General features: G+C 35.7%; 1 protein-coding gene across 4 annotated transcripts in view; it reads left to right on the top strand.

Annotated features, from left to right (window-relative positions):
* LOC136038736 (uncharacterized) overlaps positions 1-19,662 on the top strand; it is a 54,625-nt gene that overhangs the window by 16,736 nt on the left and 18,227 nt on the right. For 3 of the 4 annotated variants that reach the window (XM_065722097.1, XM_065722095.1, XM_065722094.1), the window contains exons 5-8: positions 5,100-5,303; positions 8,808-9,017; positions 12,669-12,836; positions 14,574-16,616. In XM_065722097.1, coding sequence (XP_065578169.1) covers positions 5,100-5,303; positions 8,808-9,017; positions 12,669-12,836; positions 14,574-16,616 — 2,625 coding nt within the window. The remainder of the gene's footprint in view (positions 1-5,099; positions 5,304-8,807; positions 9,018-12,668; positions 12,837-14,573; positions 16,617-19,662) is intronic. The other variant, XM_065722096.1, reaches the window with a different exon arrangement.

Here is a 19,662-nt window from a genome sequence, read left to right as displayed (position 1 = left end):
TTAAACAGCTCTCTACAATGTTCCAGTACTCCACTATTCCCGAGTCAGTTATACAGGGTAGAGTATGATTTTCCGGGTTTGTAAAATGGGGGGTTGAAAACATCCTGCAAATAGTTTTTGACCATGATGATTTTTATGGTGCATTTCTCATTTCAATTATGCGCCATTTTGAAAGGTTTAAAGTTCTTTTTGAAATCTCCATAAATGGGTTTTAATTGTAAACTTCTGAGATAAACCTAATAATAGTTAGCAATCCTAAATTAGTATCATATCAACAAATTTTTCTCGCTGGACACGTTTTTTTATGGCACTTGGCATTTACCTTAACGTCGTAACATTCCAAGTTCCAATTTTCATGTTCTTTAAATCTTTGAAATTATTTTGGCCTCAAGAAAAGCAGTGATCCCGGATACCAGTGCAGGATGGGGACCAACATATCTTCTCAAGTCTACACCGAAGCGCTTAAGCCGGCTTAGAACCGGACAGCAAGAAGTCCCTGGGACCTCCAGTAAGTTGGAGGCTTTGTGCAATCCTGGGCCCATCTTGGTCACAACATGGTTTTCAGCACTTGGCGATGCTCTTCTATCAACAAGAGTCGAAATCCTGCACAGACAGTCCCAAGCCTATTACCTCCGACTCATTATATATTCATGCCTACAAATATTATGCTACTACGGGGAGGCAGCCCATAGTAGATAAATTAGCTAGGAAGAGGTTTTTCAGCCCGAAAACGTCCATCAAAACAAACCAAGCCCAGAAAATTATCCAATAATCAGAATCCCGTACGAGTGCTGTGTTGTTTACTAGGCTATAATTTCCTCGAGGGGCGCCACTCCTCAAGTGGGAAAAATTGACCGCAAGTTTCCCAGTCTTGCAGGTACCCCGAAAGGGTCGAGGCAGCCCTTTACAGAGGCCGTTGTCCATAAATCTGGATCTTACGCCCTGCCGCAGTTGTCCTCCTATAGAGGATCCTCCCACGATGGTGTTCTGCTTCACCATGCAATTTAACCCATTACTGGGAGAAGGTTTGTAACTCATCTGACGCGTGAACACGGCAGTTGGCCCTGCTGAGTGTACATTTGAGGGGCCTTCTTCCTCCTCCACCTGAAATTATGACCCCCAGGGGAGGGTTTCCCAGTTTCTATTATGGGCCCCACTGGGACAAGGTCCTACTTGGCCTAAGCCTCCTATGGAGCTACTCTACCTATCTATAGGGCTTACATATATACATATATATATATATATATATATATATATATATATATATATATATACATACATATACATACATATACATACACACATACATATACACATACACACATATACACATACATACACATATACTCACTAACGTGCAAATATATACCCTGAATTGGTATAGGCTAGGTCTGTATATGGTGAATATTAATTTCCTTTCTGATGCAAATGCACAATAACTTTGGATTCAGGATGCAATTCTGACTATAGAGATAAGTATTTTTTTTTTTTTTTTTTTTTTTTTTTTTTTTTTTTTTTTTTTTTTTTTTTTTTTTTTTTTTTTTTTTTCTTGAAGTGTATGGGCAGAATTAGAAATTCTGCTGGTACTACAAAAGTAGACCTAAGTAGCCAATTTAGCCTGTCTGAAACATCTCACAAGCCAACACCTTATAAAAAACACCTTTGATAATTTAAATGAATAAGAAAACTTATTAAAAATTCTGCTGATACTGCAAAAGTAGACCTAAGTAGCCAATTTAGCCTGTTTGAAACATCTCACAAGCCAACACCCTATAGAAAACACCTTTGAGAATTTAAATGAAGAAGAAAACTTATTAGAGACTCTGCTAATACTGCAAAAGTAGACCTAAGTATCCAATTTAGCCTGTTTGAAACATCTCACAAGCCAACACCCTATAGAAAACACCTTTGACAATTTAAATGAATAAGAAAACTAGTTAAAAACTCTGCTAATACTGCAGGTTTTGCTAGTTCAGGCATTTCCAGATAAGCTAGAACGATGAAATTTGGCAGGCGTATCAGGGACCAGACCATATTAAATTTGATGGTCTTTTTCCCGATTCTACCATCTGGTGGAGAGTGGGGGGACGGTTAATTCTGAAAAATTAGAAAAAATAATGTATTTTTAACTTACGAACGGTTGTTGATCGGATCTTTATTAAATTTGATATTTAGAAGGGTATCGTGTCTCAGAGATCTTATTTTAAATCCCGACCGGATCAGGTGACGTTGGGGGGAGTTGGAGGGGGAAACCTCAAATCTTGGAAAGCGCTTAGAGTGGAGGGATCGGAAGGAGACTTGGTGGGAATATAAGCACAAGTCCCAGATACATAATTGAAATAACCAGAACGGATTCGATCTCTTGGGGGGAGTTGGGGGAGGGCTAATTCCGAAAAATTAGAAAAAATAAGGTATTTTTAACTTACAAAGGAGTGTTCGGATCTCAGGAGTGTTTCATCTCAATGAAATTTCATACTTAGAAGGACCTCGTAACTCATATTTATTATTTTAAATCCCGATTGTATCAAGTAACATTTGGGGGAGTTGGGGGAGGGGAACGGAAATCTTGGAAAACGTGAACATTGAGGTATCTTTATCTTATGAATTGGTGATCGGATCTTATGTCTTAGATGCTCCATTTTCAATTCGAATTGGATCCGGGGAATAGGGGACTGGAGTGGGGAAACAGAAATCTTGGAAAACGCTTAGAGTGGAGAGATCGGGACGAAACTTTATGGGAAGAATAGGCACAAGTTCTAAATACGTGATTGACATAATGGAACGGATCCGATCTTTGGGAGCTGGGGGGTATTTCTAGTGCTTCATTTCCCCATTCGACTACCTGGGGGGAATGGGGAGATGATTAATTCAGAAAAAATAGAAAAAATGAGTTATTTTAACTTACAAATGACTGACAGGATCTTAAGGAAATTTGGTATTTAGAAGGAACTCATGTCTCAGAGCTCTTGTTTTAAATCCCGACCAGATCGGGTGGCATTGGGGGTAATTGGAGGGGAAAACCGGAAATCTTGGAAAACGCTTAGAGTGGAGAGATCGGGATGAAACTTTTTGGGTAGAATAAGCCATTGTTCTAGATACGTGATTGACGTAACCTTGATTGACGTAACCGTGATTGACGTCTCTTTGGGGGAGTTAGGGGTGAGGGTCCAGTCCTTTGGCGAGTTCGGTGCTTCTGGACGTGCTTGTATGATCAAAATTGGTAGGCGTGTCAGGGGCCTGCATAAATTGACTTGATAAAGTCGTTTTGTCCGATTCGACCATCTGGGGGTCGAATCAGAAAAATCAGAAAAAAAGGATATATTTTTAACTTACGAGTAGGTGATCGGATCTTAATGAATTTTGATGTTTAGAAGGATCTCGTGTCTCAGAGCTCCTATTTTAAATCCCGACATGCATTAAAACTCTGATTTTCCTATTAAGTCAATCTATTGATTCTTAAAATTTTGCTAGAACTCATGCCATATGAGATTTTGGCTCTTCCGACATCGCACAAGTGCCATATAAGCTCTTGTTTCTTTTTATAAACGTGTTTTAAATTTCGGGTACTATGGGCCTCGGTTTGCTCTTCACTAGATAACAATAAAATAAATAACCAAACAACTGAGTCAAAATAACTAATAAAAGAAAATCTTGTCGGTTTAAATAGAGTTACATAAAAACTAGCCTACAATACCCTATCATTTTCAAAGTACTTCATACTTATCCCGACGTGTAATCCCAGCTGGCTAATAGATTATGCAAATGTAAATTCCCTCTCCATCTTGATCAGATGAGCTGCTAAGAAAAAAATTAGAAAACTTACCCTAAAGACTTAGGTATAAGGGGTCCGCCCCCCCCCCCCAAAAAAAAGGTCCACTGACTTCGCTCTTCTCTAATAACTGATGTGAAGGAATACGATATGGTAGAACCGTTAGCAATGCCGTATCCACGTTCTATATTGTAGTTCTCCCCTTCGTTTGGATTGCATGTACCGTATGGTTAGAGACAATTGCTGCATAATCTGGCAGTCTGATATCTGACACTGGGAAACAAATAATTCAAAGCCAGTTGGCTATGTCAGACTTTTTGCTTGGTAGCATTTTGTTGATCTGGGCCAAAAGTTGGACTTGAGGTACAACGGCGGAGAAATCGGAACTTTTCTGGAACACGATCATTTTTTTACCTAAAGAAAAGATTGCTTGAAGTTCAAATGAGTGCTCTTCCTATAATCTGTGACCACTACTCTGACCAACCCTGGAAAAACAACAACAAATGAACAGGCATGTGTTAGCAACATTATTGGGAAAAAAAAATCTCTTACTTTTGAATATAGGGACATGAAACCCCCGTAATTGAAATTTTGGACATGCTAGATACAATAGCCTACTACTTTTCTTTTTATTATTGAGATTGCACCGCTTTAGGGGATTTTTCTTCGTTTTTTCTTAAATGCAAAGTATTTCAGGCTCCTAACTTCTTATGAGTTATTTTAAATCTATTGGATTTTATATATTCGAAATCATCGCAAAAAGCAAATTCTTTTGATATGCCCCTTGTTATCAAAGTTTTGTTTCTTATAGTTTTGGTTATTATGGACACGTGCTACTCTTTACTTACAGTTTGTTACCACGAATTGTTTGATTGCTCTCAGCTTTTACCAAAAATATAATAGGAAATTATTCTTACAATCGTTCAGTAGTGCACAAGTGTAACCAAGAGTGAACCTCAACTGAAGAAAAGACAGGACAGAAGCTAAAGAAAAGGCTTCATTTGTCCGACATTTGTCAAATTGACCCTTAGATTACTGGCTTTAACGTACTCCAATTCTGTCATAAATATCAAACATTATTGTAATCTTTTTGCCACAAGCCTCTGTCAGGGACGACAGCTGTTAATTAACCGCTTGAAAGTAAAAAGAAAGTAGTGTAGAATTATATTGTTCTTACTTTAAATGCTAACTTTAATTAAACAGAAATAATCAAAATATTTTTCATTTCTTCACCTCATTTTATATTTGGAGTGCACACTTAGTTCAGGCAGTGCTCTGCGTGCTTTCTTGTTGCTCTATAACTAAAAAGTTTTGTCTATTCTATTTGTAGAGCTTGAATCGTCGTCCAAATAGTCGGCGAACTTGTACAGTTGCTGTAGGGACCGATCCAGACTTGGATGTTGCTCTAGCTATATCCGCGTCAATACATCAAGCAGAAACAGAGAAAGAAAAAGTAATGGAAGAGAATATGCTTATGGAAGCAGGGATGGAAGAAGCTATTGTCGTGTTGAGGGAAGATTCTTTAAACCTAAAGGTATTTATTTAGAACAATGGAAAGGTGTTTCCAAGTTCCTACCACCCCAATGTGCCCAAACTGTATTTTTTTATCCAAGTTTGGCTGAGAATTTGCTTTACTTGGACGTTAGACCTTGGCATGATGACTCCCGCGATTTGAGCCAGATACTAAGGTAAATCCAGTCTTTTTCGAAAAGTAAGATTCGAACGAATTTGATTTTTTTTTGAAAATTCGAATTAGTGATGATAGAAGCTTGAAAATGCATTTTTTTACCCTAGTTTGCCTATATGCACATCACAGCAAGTTTCGTTCCCCTATTATCTTTAAGCCAAGTCCATGATAGGCAGGGGAGGGGTTAGAGTTTGGAGTGAAGTTCACATTCTACTCACTTAATTCTGTAAAGAACAATGAAAAACAAAAATGAATTTTACTGTTACAGAAAATGAGGTGAAAATCATCAATTGATCGTAAATTTTTTAAAAAGAAATTGCTCTTAAAATTGTTATATTTATTTATTTAAGTATTTAATTTCTCCATTAAATTGATCTTAATTACCTGTGACCTTAAAGTTAGTTTTATGAAACAGGCCTTTTTTGAGGTGTTTTCATTGAAAAAAGGTTCTTGATTTTAGCATTTGAACTTAATAAATGACCAATTTGCCCCTCATTAGACTTCTCACGCAAATTCTGTTTTTTCCCCGTACCACCTACTAAATTTTCGTGAGCTACGGCACTGTTGGGTACCCAAAGTAGGAGCTTTACGCCGAACGCCACAGAGTAAAAGTGTTTCCAGTATGTTGGACTCAGGTGGCGTAACAGTGGAAAGATTTTAAAGTAATAATGATAGTATTGATCCTAGTATTTTTAACCAATCCAAGTGCACAAGTGGGTAAGAAAAAAGAATATTTGCCCGGGATTTTTTTTATTTATGGATAAACACCCACACTGAAAGGAATGTGCTTTTACCTAGAATGTGCTTTACCTAAGTGTATTTATTTTAATCTAATATACAAGTTCTGCATTTTAGGGAAATTTTTGCAAACTATTGAGGATGGCAATTTTTTTTTTTTGTAATTTTAGAAATGCCTTCTCTGTTGTGTTTATGATTTGGTCAAATAGAGTAATGTGCTTTCTTATCTTCAATTTTGTCAGTTAAAGCTGAGTTCCTGTGAATTTAGTTGTTTTTTTTTTACTTTATTATCAATTATTTGGTAAATATTTGCCAATTGAGGTTATTAGTCAACATCGTCTATTTGTTGTGTTTCAACAAGCTCAACAAAAGTTTATCGTACGTTTTCCGTGTCTAATGTTAAATTTATTCATTATTATTTGAGGATGGTGCGAGAAAATCCAGGAGCCAAGAAATGAGTGTCTGTACATCCCGAAAATCTAGGAGGATAGGATTTTTTTTTATCAATGAAAATACCAAAAAAAAAAGACACTACAAAATCTAGGAGGGAAAGGAATATCTGAGAAGAACAAAAATATAGGAGGGGGCAAATGCCCCTCCTCTCCCTGGTGACCCTTGGCCTGCAAAATGACCCTTTTTGTCTAGTTTCTAAATAAGATATGGAACAAACAATAAAATATAGACCGAAATGCGTATAATTAAACTTGCTGAATGGGTAGATCAACTGCTTTATTCCTAGATTGGAGGAAAACTTTTGACACAATTGACTATAAACAATTATTACTTGAGCCGTATAAAATTGGTGTGCCTGGAAAATGCCTCCTATTGTTTAAATCTTTTATGAGTGGCCAGAAGCAAATCGTGGTGAACGGGTGTTCAGCTTCTTTCTATCGAGTAAGTTCTGGTAGGGGAAGGAAATTTTCTGTGGAGGGTGTACCGAATTTTCAATTATTTTTTAAAAAACGATCAGAAAAAAACAAGTTTTTTCGACTTAAAGTAAGGAGCAACATTAAAATTTAAAACGAACAAAAATTATTACGTATATGAGGGGGTTCGCCCCCTAGTCAATACCTCGCTCTTTACGCTGAAGTTTTTTTTGTACTTTCAAAAGAGCTAAATATTCTAATTTGACGAACTTGGTGATTCAGGGGTCATTTTTAAAGAATTGGAACACAAATCGAACTTTAGCGTAAAGAGCGCGGTATTGACTAGGGGGCGAACCCCCTCACGTACGTAATAATTTCCGTTCGTTTTAAGTTTTAATGTTGCTCCTTACTTTCAGTGGAAAAAACACCTTTTCTTTTTATTTAATATATACAAATCCCACCAGTATGTTGGGAACGCATAAATATACGTCTAAATATCTAAAAACCAATTAAAGTAAGAAGGTATTTTTGGCTCGACCATAAAGAACATTAGAAAATATTCATTAATAAAAAAAAATCGCTTTTTACTAATTTACAAAAATCCCTCTAAAAGTACTGTTTTAAATATGAAGAAATTAAAGTATTGATAAATACATAACCTACTCTGCTGCTTGGATGAATTTGCCGTATCGACAAACATTCGAACTCACTACAGTGGTTTTTCTTTTTTTCTGCCAAAGATACTTCCTTTGCTGGTTAGATTTTTTAACACAAATTGTTTAATTTTGGAGTGTCATTATCGGTGAAGTATCTTCTGCTTGTACCGTTAGAATTGCTGAAATTTAGATTTAGCCAAGGTCAGTTTGAGATTCATGCTTCTATACAAAGCTCATATATTTTTATTCGTTTTGTTATTAAATTTTCCTTACCTTACGAATCTGTAGAATATCATTAATATGAAATTCCTGTTACACTAAGATCAAATGCATTCAATGGAACATGTGAATCGCTTTTTTGGGGTTAAATTTTAAATTTGGGGTTAAATTTGTGACTTATGGCCTTTGAAAGGGGGACACCGTAGGCAGATGATGGTAGGGGAAAATGGGTTAATGTAGACTTATAATTAAAAAATCAATAACAAATATTGGGAAATTGGGTATTAGTTTCGCGCTCACAAAAGAACGTCAAAGCTCTGGACTGTTTGATCAGTTGAGGTTGGCGAAGCAAAACCCAACGAATGTCCATTGGTTACTAATTAAAACGGGTTAATTATATAAAGTACCTGAATTAGAAACTCTGGAGGTCGTCCCAATATAAGGAAAATAATTGTTATTGGCACAATTATAACGGGAGACATGAGAAGCCCAGGAGAAGCCCAATATGTTATTAGTTCGTCATTGACCGTTCTAAAAGTTGGCATAGTTATAAATTATAACTTCCAAAAGAAAATTCCATTTGCATATCGTGGGATGCTTTGGCAGTATTAAATCATCAGCAATATCATGGCAAAACTAGCAGAAATTTATTAGAACTTGTACATTTCCCATTATTTACAGATTTTCCCATCTTCCATTAAAGTAAATGTCAAAAATCCTTACAGAAATAAAACTTTAAATGCCTTTTAAGTAGTTCTAGTAGCTAAATAAGCTTTTTAAACGGTTTTGGTTCTTATTGTTAATGGTTGGATAAACTTATAGTTGGCTGAGGCTACTGTACACAGATTAATGTTTTTTTTTTTATATTGCAGCCTAAACCTGGCATGAAACTAGTTATGGCCGGCATTAAAACTAAAAACGGCGTCAAGAATCGCTTATTATTGACTTTGACGAAAGAGCAGCGTGAAAACCGGACTAGTGAACGTGTGGCTGAGATTCTTGGGGGCTGTACAGAAGTAGTAAAAGCACATGTCGGCAGGTGTCCTAGCAATATTAAAAAGTGCTCTCATATAGACGAAGAGGTTAGTTTCGTTTTCCTAAATAGTCCGGGAGTCCCACGAGAAACATCAGCAAGCAACATAAGGTTTAAGTATCTAATCTGATGTAACCACATGCTGAATACAAAAGTCGACGTCATGCAGTAGACAAGTGGGGCGACATCGCCATTTCTTGTAAATCCCTGAAAATGCACGTAGAATTCTGCTAAAATCATTAAGTATTCCGAGTCGTACCAAAATTAACCAAGTTAGCGCAAACCAATGGAGGCTGAGGAATGCTCAATCTTCTTTTTTTCAGAAATGTTTGATCTCCTGTCGTTCAATTACAATCGCTAAATATCAACAAAAAGAATAATGTAATTTGCAGCGTCTTTGGAATAACCTTGATCCATCTTGAAAATGTGCCTGTATATGTTTTTTTTTTGCTTTTTTATGGGCTCTGTAGTAAATTTTTGTGCTCCAGAATGAGTGTTTCAGAAACTTTCTAACCCTTTTTCTTTTGAATCATTAGTGAGCAAGCGGATTGTCCCACTTTTTATTTCCGATAAGCATAGGCACCTGTCATCTATAGAAAAACTCGGTCGAAGCTGCGGAATCTATGGAGGATCGTGCTACTGCCACTTGAGCAGATCTTGATGCAAGAGATACAATTATTTGTGGTAAGTTTCGCATGTGAAAACCGTGAAACATTCAGAGCTACAAACGCGGAAGCTAAAAACTTCAGTGATTTAAGAAAAAAACTTGCCTATTATCCCGTGGTTGAAAAAATTTTTTTTGGTAGTTTTAGCTCAGCAATAGTTGTCAAGAAATTCCACCCTATTTAGTTTGAAACTGACAAATCCCTCCCTATTTAGTTGCGCATGGCCACTACAAATACGGGGCTTTCTTGGCTGAGTACCATACACAGGTGCAAGACTTGCCTCCAGGTCTACATCAGGCATTCTACAATAGATTGGTCAATATGAAGACGCAGAGTGCCAAATTAAATTATATACCCTCTGATCATGCAAAAAAATCGACTATTGAGTTGGATTCAAAGGTGGAAGGTGGAATGACAAGGACCACCCTCAATGAAGCACTGGTGAAGTTGATTTTAAATCTTACTTTTTGTGCCTCACTCTCAGCTGCATTCACTGAAATGCTGCATATTGTACCTAAGACTGATTTTGATACTGCTCACCACGAAAATCACCCTTCATTCATTCTGCGGCTGGATATTATTTTTAGTAAATTGAGAACAGTTTTGGAATCCAGGGTCAATATCTTTAGATGCATTGATGACAATTTGCTCAATGTTCATGCTTCGGTGCTTCTTGAATAGGGATAAAGCTGGTTTTAGACAATTGAAGGTCATGAATAATGAGGAGGCGAAACAGAAAAAAAAATCTGGATTTTAGGGGCTGTAAATAGCGTCAGTCTCATTGATGTTGAAATTCAAAATCTTTAAAAAGTATTAGTGTGTATTATCATGACGACACAGGATTTCACCGTCTTCTCCTGGAAGGTTTTCTTCAATATCTAAAGTTAGCTTTCAGTCAGCTCTTCTGCAGTATCAAAAACAAAAAGAAGTTTGAACGAGTGATATGTTAACATCGAGATTAGGAGTGAGTTGACTCAATCAAATGTTGCAGGCTTGATGCTGTGCCCCAGAAGCCATACCTACCAATTAAATTGCAAGGAGTTGAGAGCCACGGGAGACAACTGAATAGTTGGTTATAGTGATTGAGAAGGTAATAATATCTGTTGGGTGAACTGTGGTTGTTGCCACGAGCAGCGATTATCACCATAGAAGTCTGAGGCATCTGCAGATGAATACAACCGAATATTTGTTATTGTGATTGAGAAGACAAATGATCTGCTTGAAGAACTATGGTGGCTGCCACGAGCAGCGATGATCTCTGTACAAGTCTGTGGCATCTATAGGCAAATGTTTAATGCTAGATGAGGGGAATTTGTCTCTATCAAGTTCCAAGACAAATACAAGACTGTTTCAACTTTTGGTTAACGAATTCAAAAACTCAGTACATGTACGTCAAGCATGTATTTACGTCAAGTTACGTCGAGCAAATTTATTTTGGGGGGAGGTACTTAAAGCACTTACAACAGGTTGATGCCGCGAATTGTTTAATGTTGCTGAAGGCAAAGAAAAAGTAGGATGCTAGAATAGTCTTTAGGGCATTTGTTGCATTTTTGCTTTAAAGAATCATATCAGATGAATATCTTGAGTGATTTTTATTTTTATAAGCTTCCCTGCCTTTGTGGACTGAATTACCAGACACCTAGCCTCTGTGAAAAATTTCGAATTTATCTCTATGTTTCCTTGTAGTAAATTGCTACTTTTTATAAGAAACCTAAATCCCTTAAAATCCTTCTTCAATACCGGGCCTTGACAGGTATTGTGTTGGGGGTAAAAAAAAATTCTTTGATCCTCACAAAAGAATAACACACTGCGGCTTATTTGGCTTTTATAGTTGTTCTCCCAAAAGCTCTTTTATGTATATGCTATATGTGAAAATATTTCTATAAGGATACAACCTCTTATTGAAAAGACCATTAAATAGTGATGCATAAAGGGGTTTTTAATAAATAAAAAAATCACATCTGTGGCTTTACGTCAATTTGCATTTTTACGTTCCAGGAAAACTCGCACTGGAAAATTTTCTGTGGGAAAAAAAAGTCTTGGAACCCTTACCCCAGAGAAAATTGCCCGTGTAAAAATTTTCACATTGATTGACCTTTAAATAGACCTAACTAAAGAGACTTTTAGTGAAAAGAATTTTTTCCTGTGGTATAGTACTTAATTGCTTTCTGGATCCATTTATATTACAGACAAGTTGTAGCCGTCTCGGAACAATTTTCAACAATCTCCCCCTTCCCCTGGGAAAACTGTTTTAGATGCTCTGAGATCAAAGCTTTGGCTACGCATAAACAGTGTCATCTCTACACTTTTACGGGAACTTTTACGGGATGGGCAGAGATTGAGGTCTAAATGAATATAAAAAAGGCTTTTGTTATTGCGTGCACTAATTCCATAATAAAAGTATTAGATAATGGAGATAACTAATTTCATAATACAGTTAAAAGTATGACAGTATACCTTCAGGTTTTTAGTGTCAGTGGACCAGCATTGACTTATAAAGAATGCAGTGTGTCCCATATGTAATTTTTCTCTTGCCACTTTTTGTAGAAGTAATGGTCTTGGAAACTTTGGTTGGGGGCTCATTTGAGAGATTTCTAAGCGAAGATGTCCATAAGGGAGAAGAATAAGAAGTTTCCATCTATTTTTTGGGAGGTAAGCTCCAGTGAGTAATTTTTGAGTGCAAGCATTCAAGGGCAAAGTTTTTCTGTTTTGTAAGCTTAGCAGAAACAAGGTGACTGTGAGCTTTCCTTGGGCGAGTTTTCTGTGTGCGATATTCTTTAAATTTTTGGACAACGTATCTAATAGCCAGTTTTTTGGACAATTTTGTATTGTCACGTTTTCTTTGGGGTCGGTTTTCCAGGGTGATGGGAATTTGGAAGGGACAAGTTTTCCGGTTGCTAAGTTTCCCATGCTTTAGTTTTCTTTTGCGAATTCCTAAAATCGCCTTTAGGGAAAGAAAATATTCTAAAAATTTAATGATGCTTGGTTGCAATATTTTTCTCAAAATGTATATCAGTATGTAATATTCTTTCTAGAGACGAAAAAAGCTTTGGGAATTGTCAGCGACAGGATTAAATAACGAAATTACGAAAGATTCAGAATATCATATTGAAGAAATCCAGCAACTTCTGTCACCAAAGAAGCTGAAGAAAGATCAGTTGGATATTATAGATATTCCAGGAAGGCCACTTACTCAACAGCAGGTTTCTCTTTTTAATTATTACTTAGAAAAACATAACTGATGAAAATCTACCCAAACCAGGACACATTCATTTTCAGAATTCTAAGATGCATATCCCTTTTTACAACTGTTTGCCCTGCTTGGAGATTCATAAATGTGTAGCAGGTTAACTTCCCGCTCTTAGGATGGATACATCAGCTTTTTCATCATATGGGTAGCACAAAGACTTTTCAGATCTTACGTGAATTTAAAATATCATGTCCCTGCTGCTCAAGCAATTGAGGTCTGCCCGTTTGGAGGCAGCCAAAAAGCGGTACGCTACCCTAAAGTACTATATTCTCATTGATTTTTTTTCTGATTCAATGTATAAATTGTGCCCTCTGTTCGCAGTTATTTGAAACTTGTTATGTATTTTGTGTGGGTTTATTTGCGAAAAAGCTCCGGTAACATGCAAAACCAATCCTCATAGAACTAATGCTCTTCATTTTGTTTACTGAAACTACTGATTTATTACGTCAAAGCAATGTTAAATAAGCAATTCAGTATTTTAAGTATTCATTGCGGTAATACACTAGCATAGCTAAAACTTCGTTTTAATTTTAAGTGTCTTTTTCTTAGGGTATTTCTAAACTGAACTATGGGTTGTGTGCTGCCCGAGATGTTTCAGCGACTGCCGAACTACTCTAAAATGTATTAATCTTTTCATACCAACTATGAACCAAACCTGATCGGCTTTTTTGTTTATTTCTCTCCGATTTTTATTAAAAATCATCATAGTTTTCATAGTAGTTTTACTTTGAAAATGTTAACTTGTCCGAGGGACAATTATAATGACTAAATGAGTTTTTTGTTAGGTTCAATGAAGCTTCATTCTGGCATATGAACTGTTCAGAGACAAAGTTGAGCTAATCCAGAAAATATACAGCAGTAAAAGATCAATACAGCAATGTAATGCTGGTTTTGAGTTTTATTTTTTTTTTTTTTTTGTGAAACAAATAAACTAAATTTTTCATTTTTATTTATTTATTTTTACCCAGATTGGTTAGCACTCAGTGCTTTTCGTAACATAGAGACAATACAATAATCATAAAGAAAACGCATGAACAACATGCAATAAACCTAGAAACAACAAACGTAAAGAAAACATCGCTAGTGTTAAAGAAAAGAAAACATCACTAAAACTGAGAGAAAACATGAAAAATACTTTGACTCGAATAATCAACCTCTAGGAAAATTTATCAATATACTGTGCTGAGTAAAATGGCGTAGCTACAATACCTTCCTTAAACAACGACGAAGTTTCAGCAGAAACAAGGTAATCTGGCAAAGAGATCCATAACCCATGGGCCCAATTAACAAAACTAAAAACCCCTCTGCGTCGTTCAGGCTTTGGGGGGGAGGGTCTAACCTAACTTGTACAATGTATCATTGTTGCGCAAATTTAGAAAGAGTAACCTTTACCCCAAGGTTATGCTAAAACTCGGTATTAGTAAAGTCTCTTTGTGAATAAGGCATTAACAGAACACATGGATACATAAAAGCCTTCATTAATTATTCTTTCTTTAAATGGTTATTTTTCAAAGGGCTTGTTGGTCCTTTTCATTGAGCCGTCTTATATTTCTTCCTTCATTGTCCATTTTAACTGACTGTTCGTGAATAATTGTTGGTTTGTGAAATCGAGTTTTATATAACTTTACTCATTTTACTATTAAGCACTAATATTTTATTGCTTACCATCATTCATTTTATTCTTTTTCAGTACTCTAAAGCAGATGAGACAACTTTAGATATCTTAACTGAGCTTTATGACTTAAACACGTCTCAAAGAATGCAGCATGATATGCATCAGGTGGGCTTGGAATCCAAAGGAAAAGAGGCAACCAATCAGGATATTATTATGCAACAACCCCCTAAAGAAAAAGTTTCAGAACCCCTTAAGCGTTTATCCTTAGACTTTGGTTCACTTCTGGGTCAGAAAGAATTTAGTGACAGTACTGTCATATTTGCAGATAAGAGCGAGATGTTTACACATAAAGTGGTCCTCTGGACTCGTTGTCCCCAACTTGCGAGTACTGTAGAAAGTGGTTCAACATTTGATTTTCAGTTTTTAAGTAAGGCAGGTGGGGCTGCTTTAATCAATTATATATATTCTGCAACTATACCCAATACTTTATGCTTAACAAAAGGGGATGAATCACAACTAACATTGTTGGCGTCACAGTATAACTTACCTGACCTTTGTCATATCCTAAAAAGCATTGTTTTTTACGACTCAAATGACATAAATGATAAAAGTATAGATTTGATCCCTTCTTCCAGTGGAGAGTCAACTAAGAATGATAAGCATATTGGTACATCGCCTTTTAATGTAAAAGGAGATAATAGTGGCAAATGTAAAACCATTGAAAAGTGGGACATTGTTAAAGGATCCAAAAATGATGTTTTGTCCAGAAAGCGCGATCCGACTCCGGACATCTTTGACGAAGTTGTTACCGTGAAACGTTCCAAAAGTGATGAATGTAATCGAGTTTTAAGTCCCAGGCGTTTAAGTTCAAAGTATAAAAGTTATTCTGAGTCAATAACTACTAAAAAAAGAAGTAAATATAGTAGTCAAATAAATGATAGTCCAACCTTGAGGAGTGAATCGGCCAAAGTAGAATCATTTGAAGCGCAACGAATATGTTGTGAACTTAGTCAGATACCTCCTACATCAGTCAATACTAATAGTAGATCTGATCAACCCTCTAGCGAAAACGTAGCAGAAGTTATAGATTTGACAAACTCTGAAGAACTTTGCTTTAACAGAGATGTTATAGATGGTAGCACTGTAAAAGTTCCTGTTGAGGTGAATGACGTTGTGTTCTCCCATTCTAATGAAGAGTTAAATGAGCAATCTAACACGAAAAATACTGACGATTCCAGTTATAATGAGAGTTTGATTGATGCGGTTCAAGATAATATATGTGTTGAACCCAAGATTGCATCATTCAAAAACAGAAATGAAAGAAGTTGTGACTTAATTCAAAGTTTGCCAGCCAATCCTTCTCAGATAGATATATTAAAGTACCCTAGCATTTCTAACCAAGAAAAAGACAAATTTTGCTCCTTGCCGACGCATATTAGTGAAGAGTCTGCTTCAAATAACCCACTGCTATCTACCAAGTTTTTTCATCTAACTGATAAGACTGTAACTAGTGCTTTGGAAATGTGCAACAACTCGTGTGTTTCTGGTTCATTTTCATGTGATATCCCATGTGAGAAATCGTTTTTCAAAGAACAAAGTCAATCAGCAAAAAGAAATTGTAGTGATGAGGTGACGGATATATCAGAATTACCTCCAGAAAATAATTCCTATCTTGAAGTATACGATTTAAACGATGATAATTATATACATAATTTATCAGAGGAAAGGCCCGCTGATATTCAGAAGTCTCCGTCCGGTCCTCATTATATTGACGGTGATAAGAATGTATCTCCAGTCATATTTGAAAAACGAACTCAAAGAAATTCCTACCATCAACAAGCAGCGTTTTTGACTCCTCAATCATCAAAACCACTTAGAAGAAGATCTTCTGTCGTTATACCAGATGATTCCTTTGATCAAGTAATTGCTTTAGTTGAAATTGAGAAATTTGAAAATAATGTGGGCTTACTAACGGGGAATAGCTCTCTTAGGCGTAGCCAATCTGAATCATCATTGTCTGCTGGTAAAGGGAGCCGAACACAGGGAAAAAAGAAGAATACATTTCCAGCGGTAACTCCAAAACCTGCTTACGAAACCATGGTGACTCCTGAACTTAAGGTATGAAAAACAGATTATTCGAGCCAATAACCCTGGCGATAAATTTAGGTTAAGAAAAGGTTTTTTTGCCATCTCGCACTCCTCTGCATGTTTGGTGATTCAATATAAGGAGAGATAGATTTTCAAGCTTTGGTTAAAGTGAAGTCAGCTAATTTAAGTACTAATTTTACGGCTTGAAAAAAGCTACAAATTGGATTTTCATATTTTAGCAAAATCTTTTCGAGCTTGAAAAAACATCCATGCCGGAAGGGCAGAATGAGATTGACTAGTTTCGTCTTCGTTTTATAAGACGAATGGTATATTCGTTTTATACCCACTTTTTATTGGTCGTTGCATTTAGGATTTTTTTGATGACCAAATATGGCCTAAGTGGGGAAATTGGTCTTATATGTTTTTAATTTAAAATAAAAACAAAGTTTTTCTAGTGAAAGTAAAGAGCGTTTTAAGTTGAAACTTAAAACGAACAAAAATTACTGTTTCACAGTTTATAAAACAAATATTTGAAAAACTCTATCAAACGAACTGGGTGGTTATTTTTTGCTATATTTGTATTTTTCTGACAACACAGCTTTACTGAAAAAACAAAAGTGACGGAATAAAACAGGTTTAGAAGCAGGAAAATCTTTAGAAAGCGTGCAGAAAATAAAAGAATAAATAATAAAGCTCTAAGTTGTCATTTATCGGCCATAAAATCAGTTTTTAGTAAAGTGCTAGTTTTTCAGTATTCTTCAAAAATAAAGAAGTAATACGAGCCAGTTTGCTTGAAACAGTTTTTCCAAAATATATTGCATAAACCGCGAGGCAGTAATTTTTGTTCGTTTAAAGTTTCAGCTTTGCTCTTTACCATCATTAGAAAACTTAGTATTTATTTTAGATTAATGTTTGTGTTTTTTTTAAGTTATAAAAATATTGACAGTAAGCCTTATTTTTATAAAATCTTTTTCCAACTTAAGCGAGTAAGCTAAAGAAGTTAACACGACTTTTGGCGAAAATAGGTCATTTAATATAGGTTTAACTTCGTTTTTCTCTTAAATTTTCGCTTAAATAATCTGGGATTTATCACATAAAGAGTCCATTGGATATTTTGTCCTTGGTATCTTTGAGGAGTTATCTATGAAATTCTCAATTATCTATAAAATTACAAATTTTTTTAGATGTGTATGTGTATTTAATATACTTTGCAAAAATTGGTGTTGTCATTATTTTTGCTTCTATGACTTTAACACTTTAGGAAAACTGATAAATAGAAACGAATGGGCGCTTGAAAGAGAACATAGTTTCAAGAAAATTATTTTATCCAATCAATTTTATCAGTCAATTTATTCAAAGAAACACAGAAAAAATTGCAGAACTTTAGACCCCCACAAAGGCTCTTTGGCCTGTGAGAGGGGAAGACTAAACATAACGTTAAATAATAGCACTAAAATCAAACACAATGACAAGAAGAAAAAAAGAAATAAAATATTCGAGTCTATGTTACCACAGCCGTAACTGAGAATTTTCCCCAATATACTATAAAGTCTTCTTGGCAAGAGTCTACTTTATAGTATTTGCTGTTTCAAATCACCCCTTTATTACATGTCAGAAATTCAAGACAGTAAGATAACCTAAACCTCAAAGTTTTACCACTAGTTGATGCAGCTTTTAATGCCTTTTTCAACTATGAATCCACTGAAAACACTTTGAAATGATCAATAGCTTTGAATTCAACTTTAAACATCTTACTACGTTGTTTCCTATCTTCTAATTATAGTGGTGGCAATTGAGAGGGGTGGGGGGTGCCTGTGCCCTCCTAGTTTCTTGCCCCAGCCTAAATTTTGAAAAATACTTTTTTTGGAGTATTTTCATTCGAAAAGGCTCTTTTTAGAATTTTCATTGAAAAAATGAAAAAAGTGCACTTTTTGAATATGGCACCTTATGATGGTGTTGTCAAGTCGACTTTATAAAAAGCCATTAACTATAAAATTAACTTATAAATGAGCCCTTAGAAAGCTCTTTGTAATGCTCAAGTTCCCGGCCCAGCCTTTCCATTCCAGAAATGGCACCAAAGTTGCACCTTTTTTATGCCATATGGTACTTTATTGTGGCATTATCAAGTCAAATTTATAAAATAAGTTTATAATTAAAAATTGGTTATAAATTAAGCCCTTAAACACCTCTTTGATGTTCCAGTGCTCTGCTATCGTCGAAAAAAAGCAGAAAAAAAAAATACAGTTTGTTCAAGGTAACAAACTGTAAGGAGCGACACGGCTTGATAGTAACTGAAACTCAAAGAACTTAATTTGTTAACAATAGAAACAATAAAATAATTGGCTTTTTATGTTGATTCGAAATGTATTAAGTTAATTGAGTTTAATGTTACCCATAAAAAACTATCAGCCTGAGAAAATTTGCCCAATCTTCGAAACAATAGGGAAATGCCCCCCCCCACCCCAAATTCAATCAATCTTAACACAAATTACACCATTAGATTTAGCATATCAGAGAACCTTGTTGTGAAGGTTACAAGCTCATACTTACAAAATGCGGAATTTTGCATATATATATATATTTTTTTTTTTGGTCAGAAGAAAGTTTACGGATGCGTGTTTATTTTTTTTTCTGTTTGTTTGTTTTGTTTGTTACCCCATCGTATCGAATCAATGATCCTAGAAGATCAGAAGAGGGCTCCTTGGTTGGGAATCAAGAGTTCTTCTGCCCTTTTTAAGGGACCAAAAAGGTTGGAGAAGAAATAGTCCCCCATCCGACGACCTTTTTTCCTGAAGACATTTGATCAAAACTTCGAGATAGCAGTTTCATTTAACATAGTTGAAAAGTCCAAAAATTTTGTCTTTAGGGATGACATAGTCCCTTGGGAAAGTTTTGTAAGTTACGTAATTTACTCATTGTTTACATATAGTATTTGGTTATTGGGAAGTATACGGATTATTTTTTTTTGGGGGGGGGGTGATTTTCCAATGTGATAATTTTCCGTAGGGAAGAAATTTACCAGCGAAAAACTTTGCACCAGGGGGGGATGTAAGGGGATTTTTTGACAGGATTTGAA

The sequence above is a fragment of the Artemia franciscana genome, chromosome 18, assembly GCF_032884065.1.
Source record: "Artemia franciscana chromosome 18, ASM3288406v1, whole genome shotgun sequence".
Classification (NCBI taxonomy): Eukaryota; Metazoa; Arthropoda; class Branchiopoda; order Anostraca; family Artemiidae; genus Artemia; species Artemia franciscana.
This window is presented reverse-complemented; position numbering and strand designations above follow the sequence as displayed.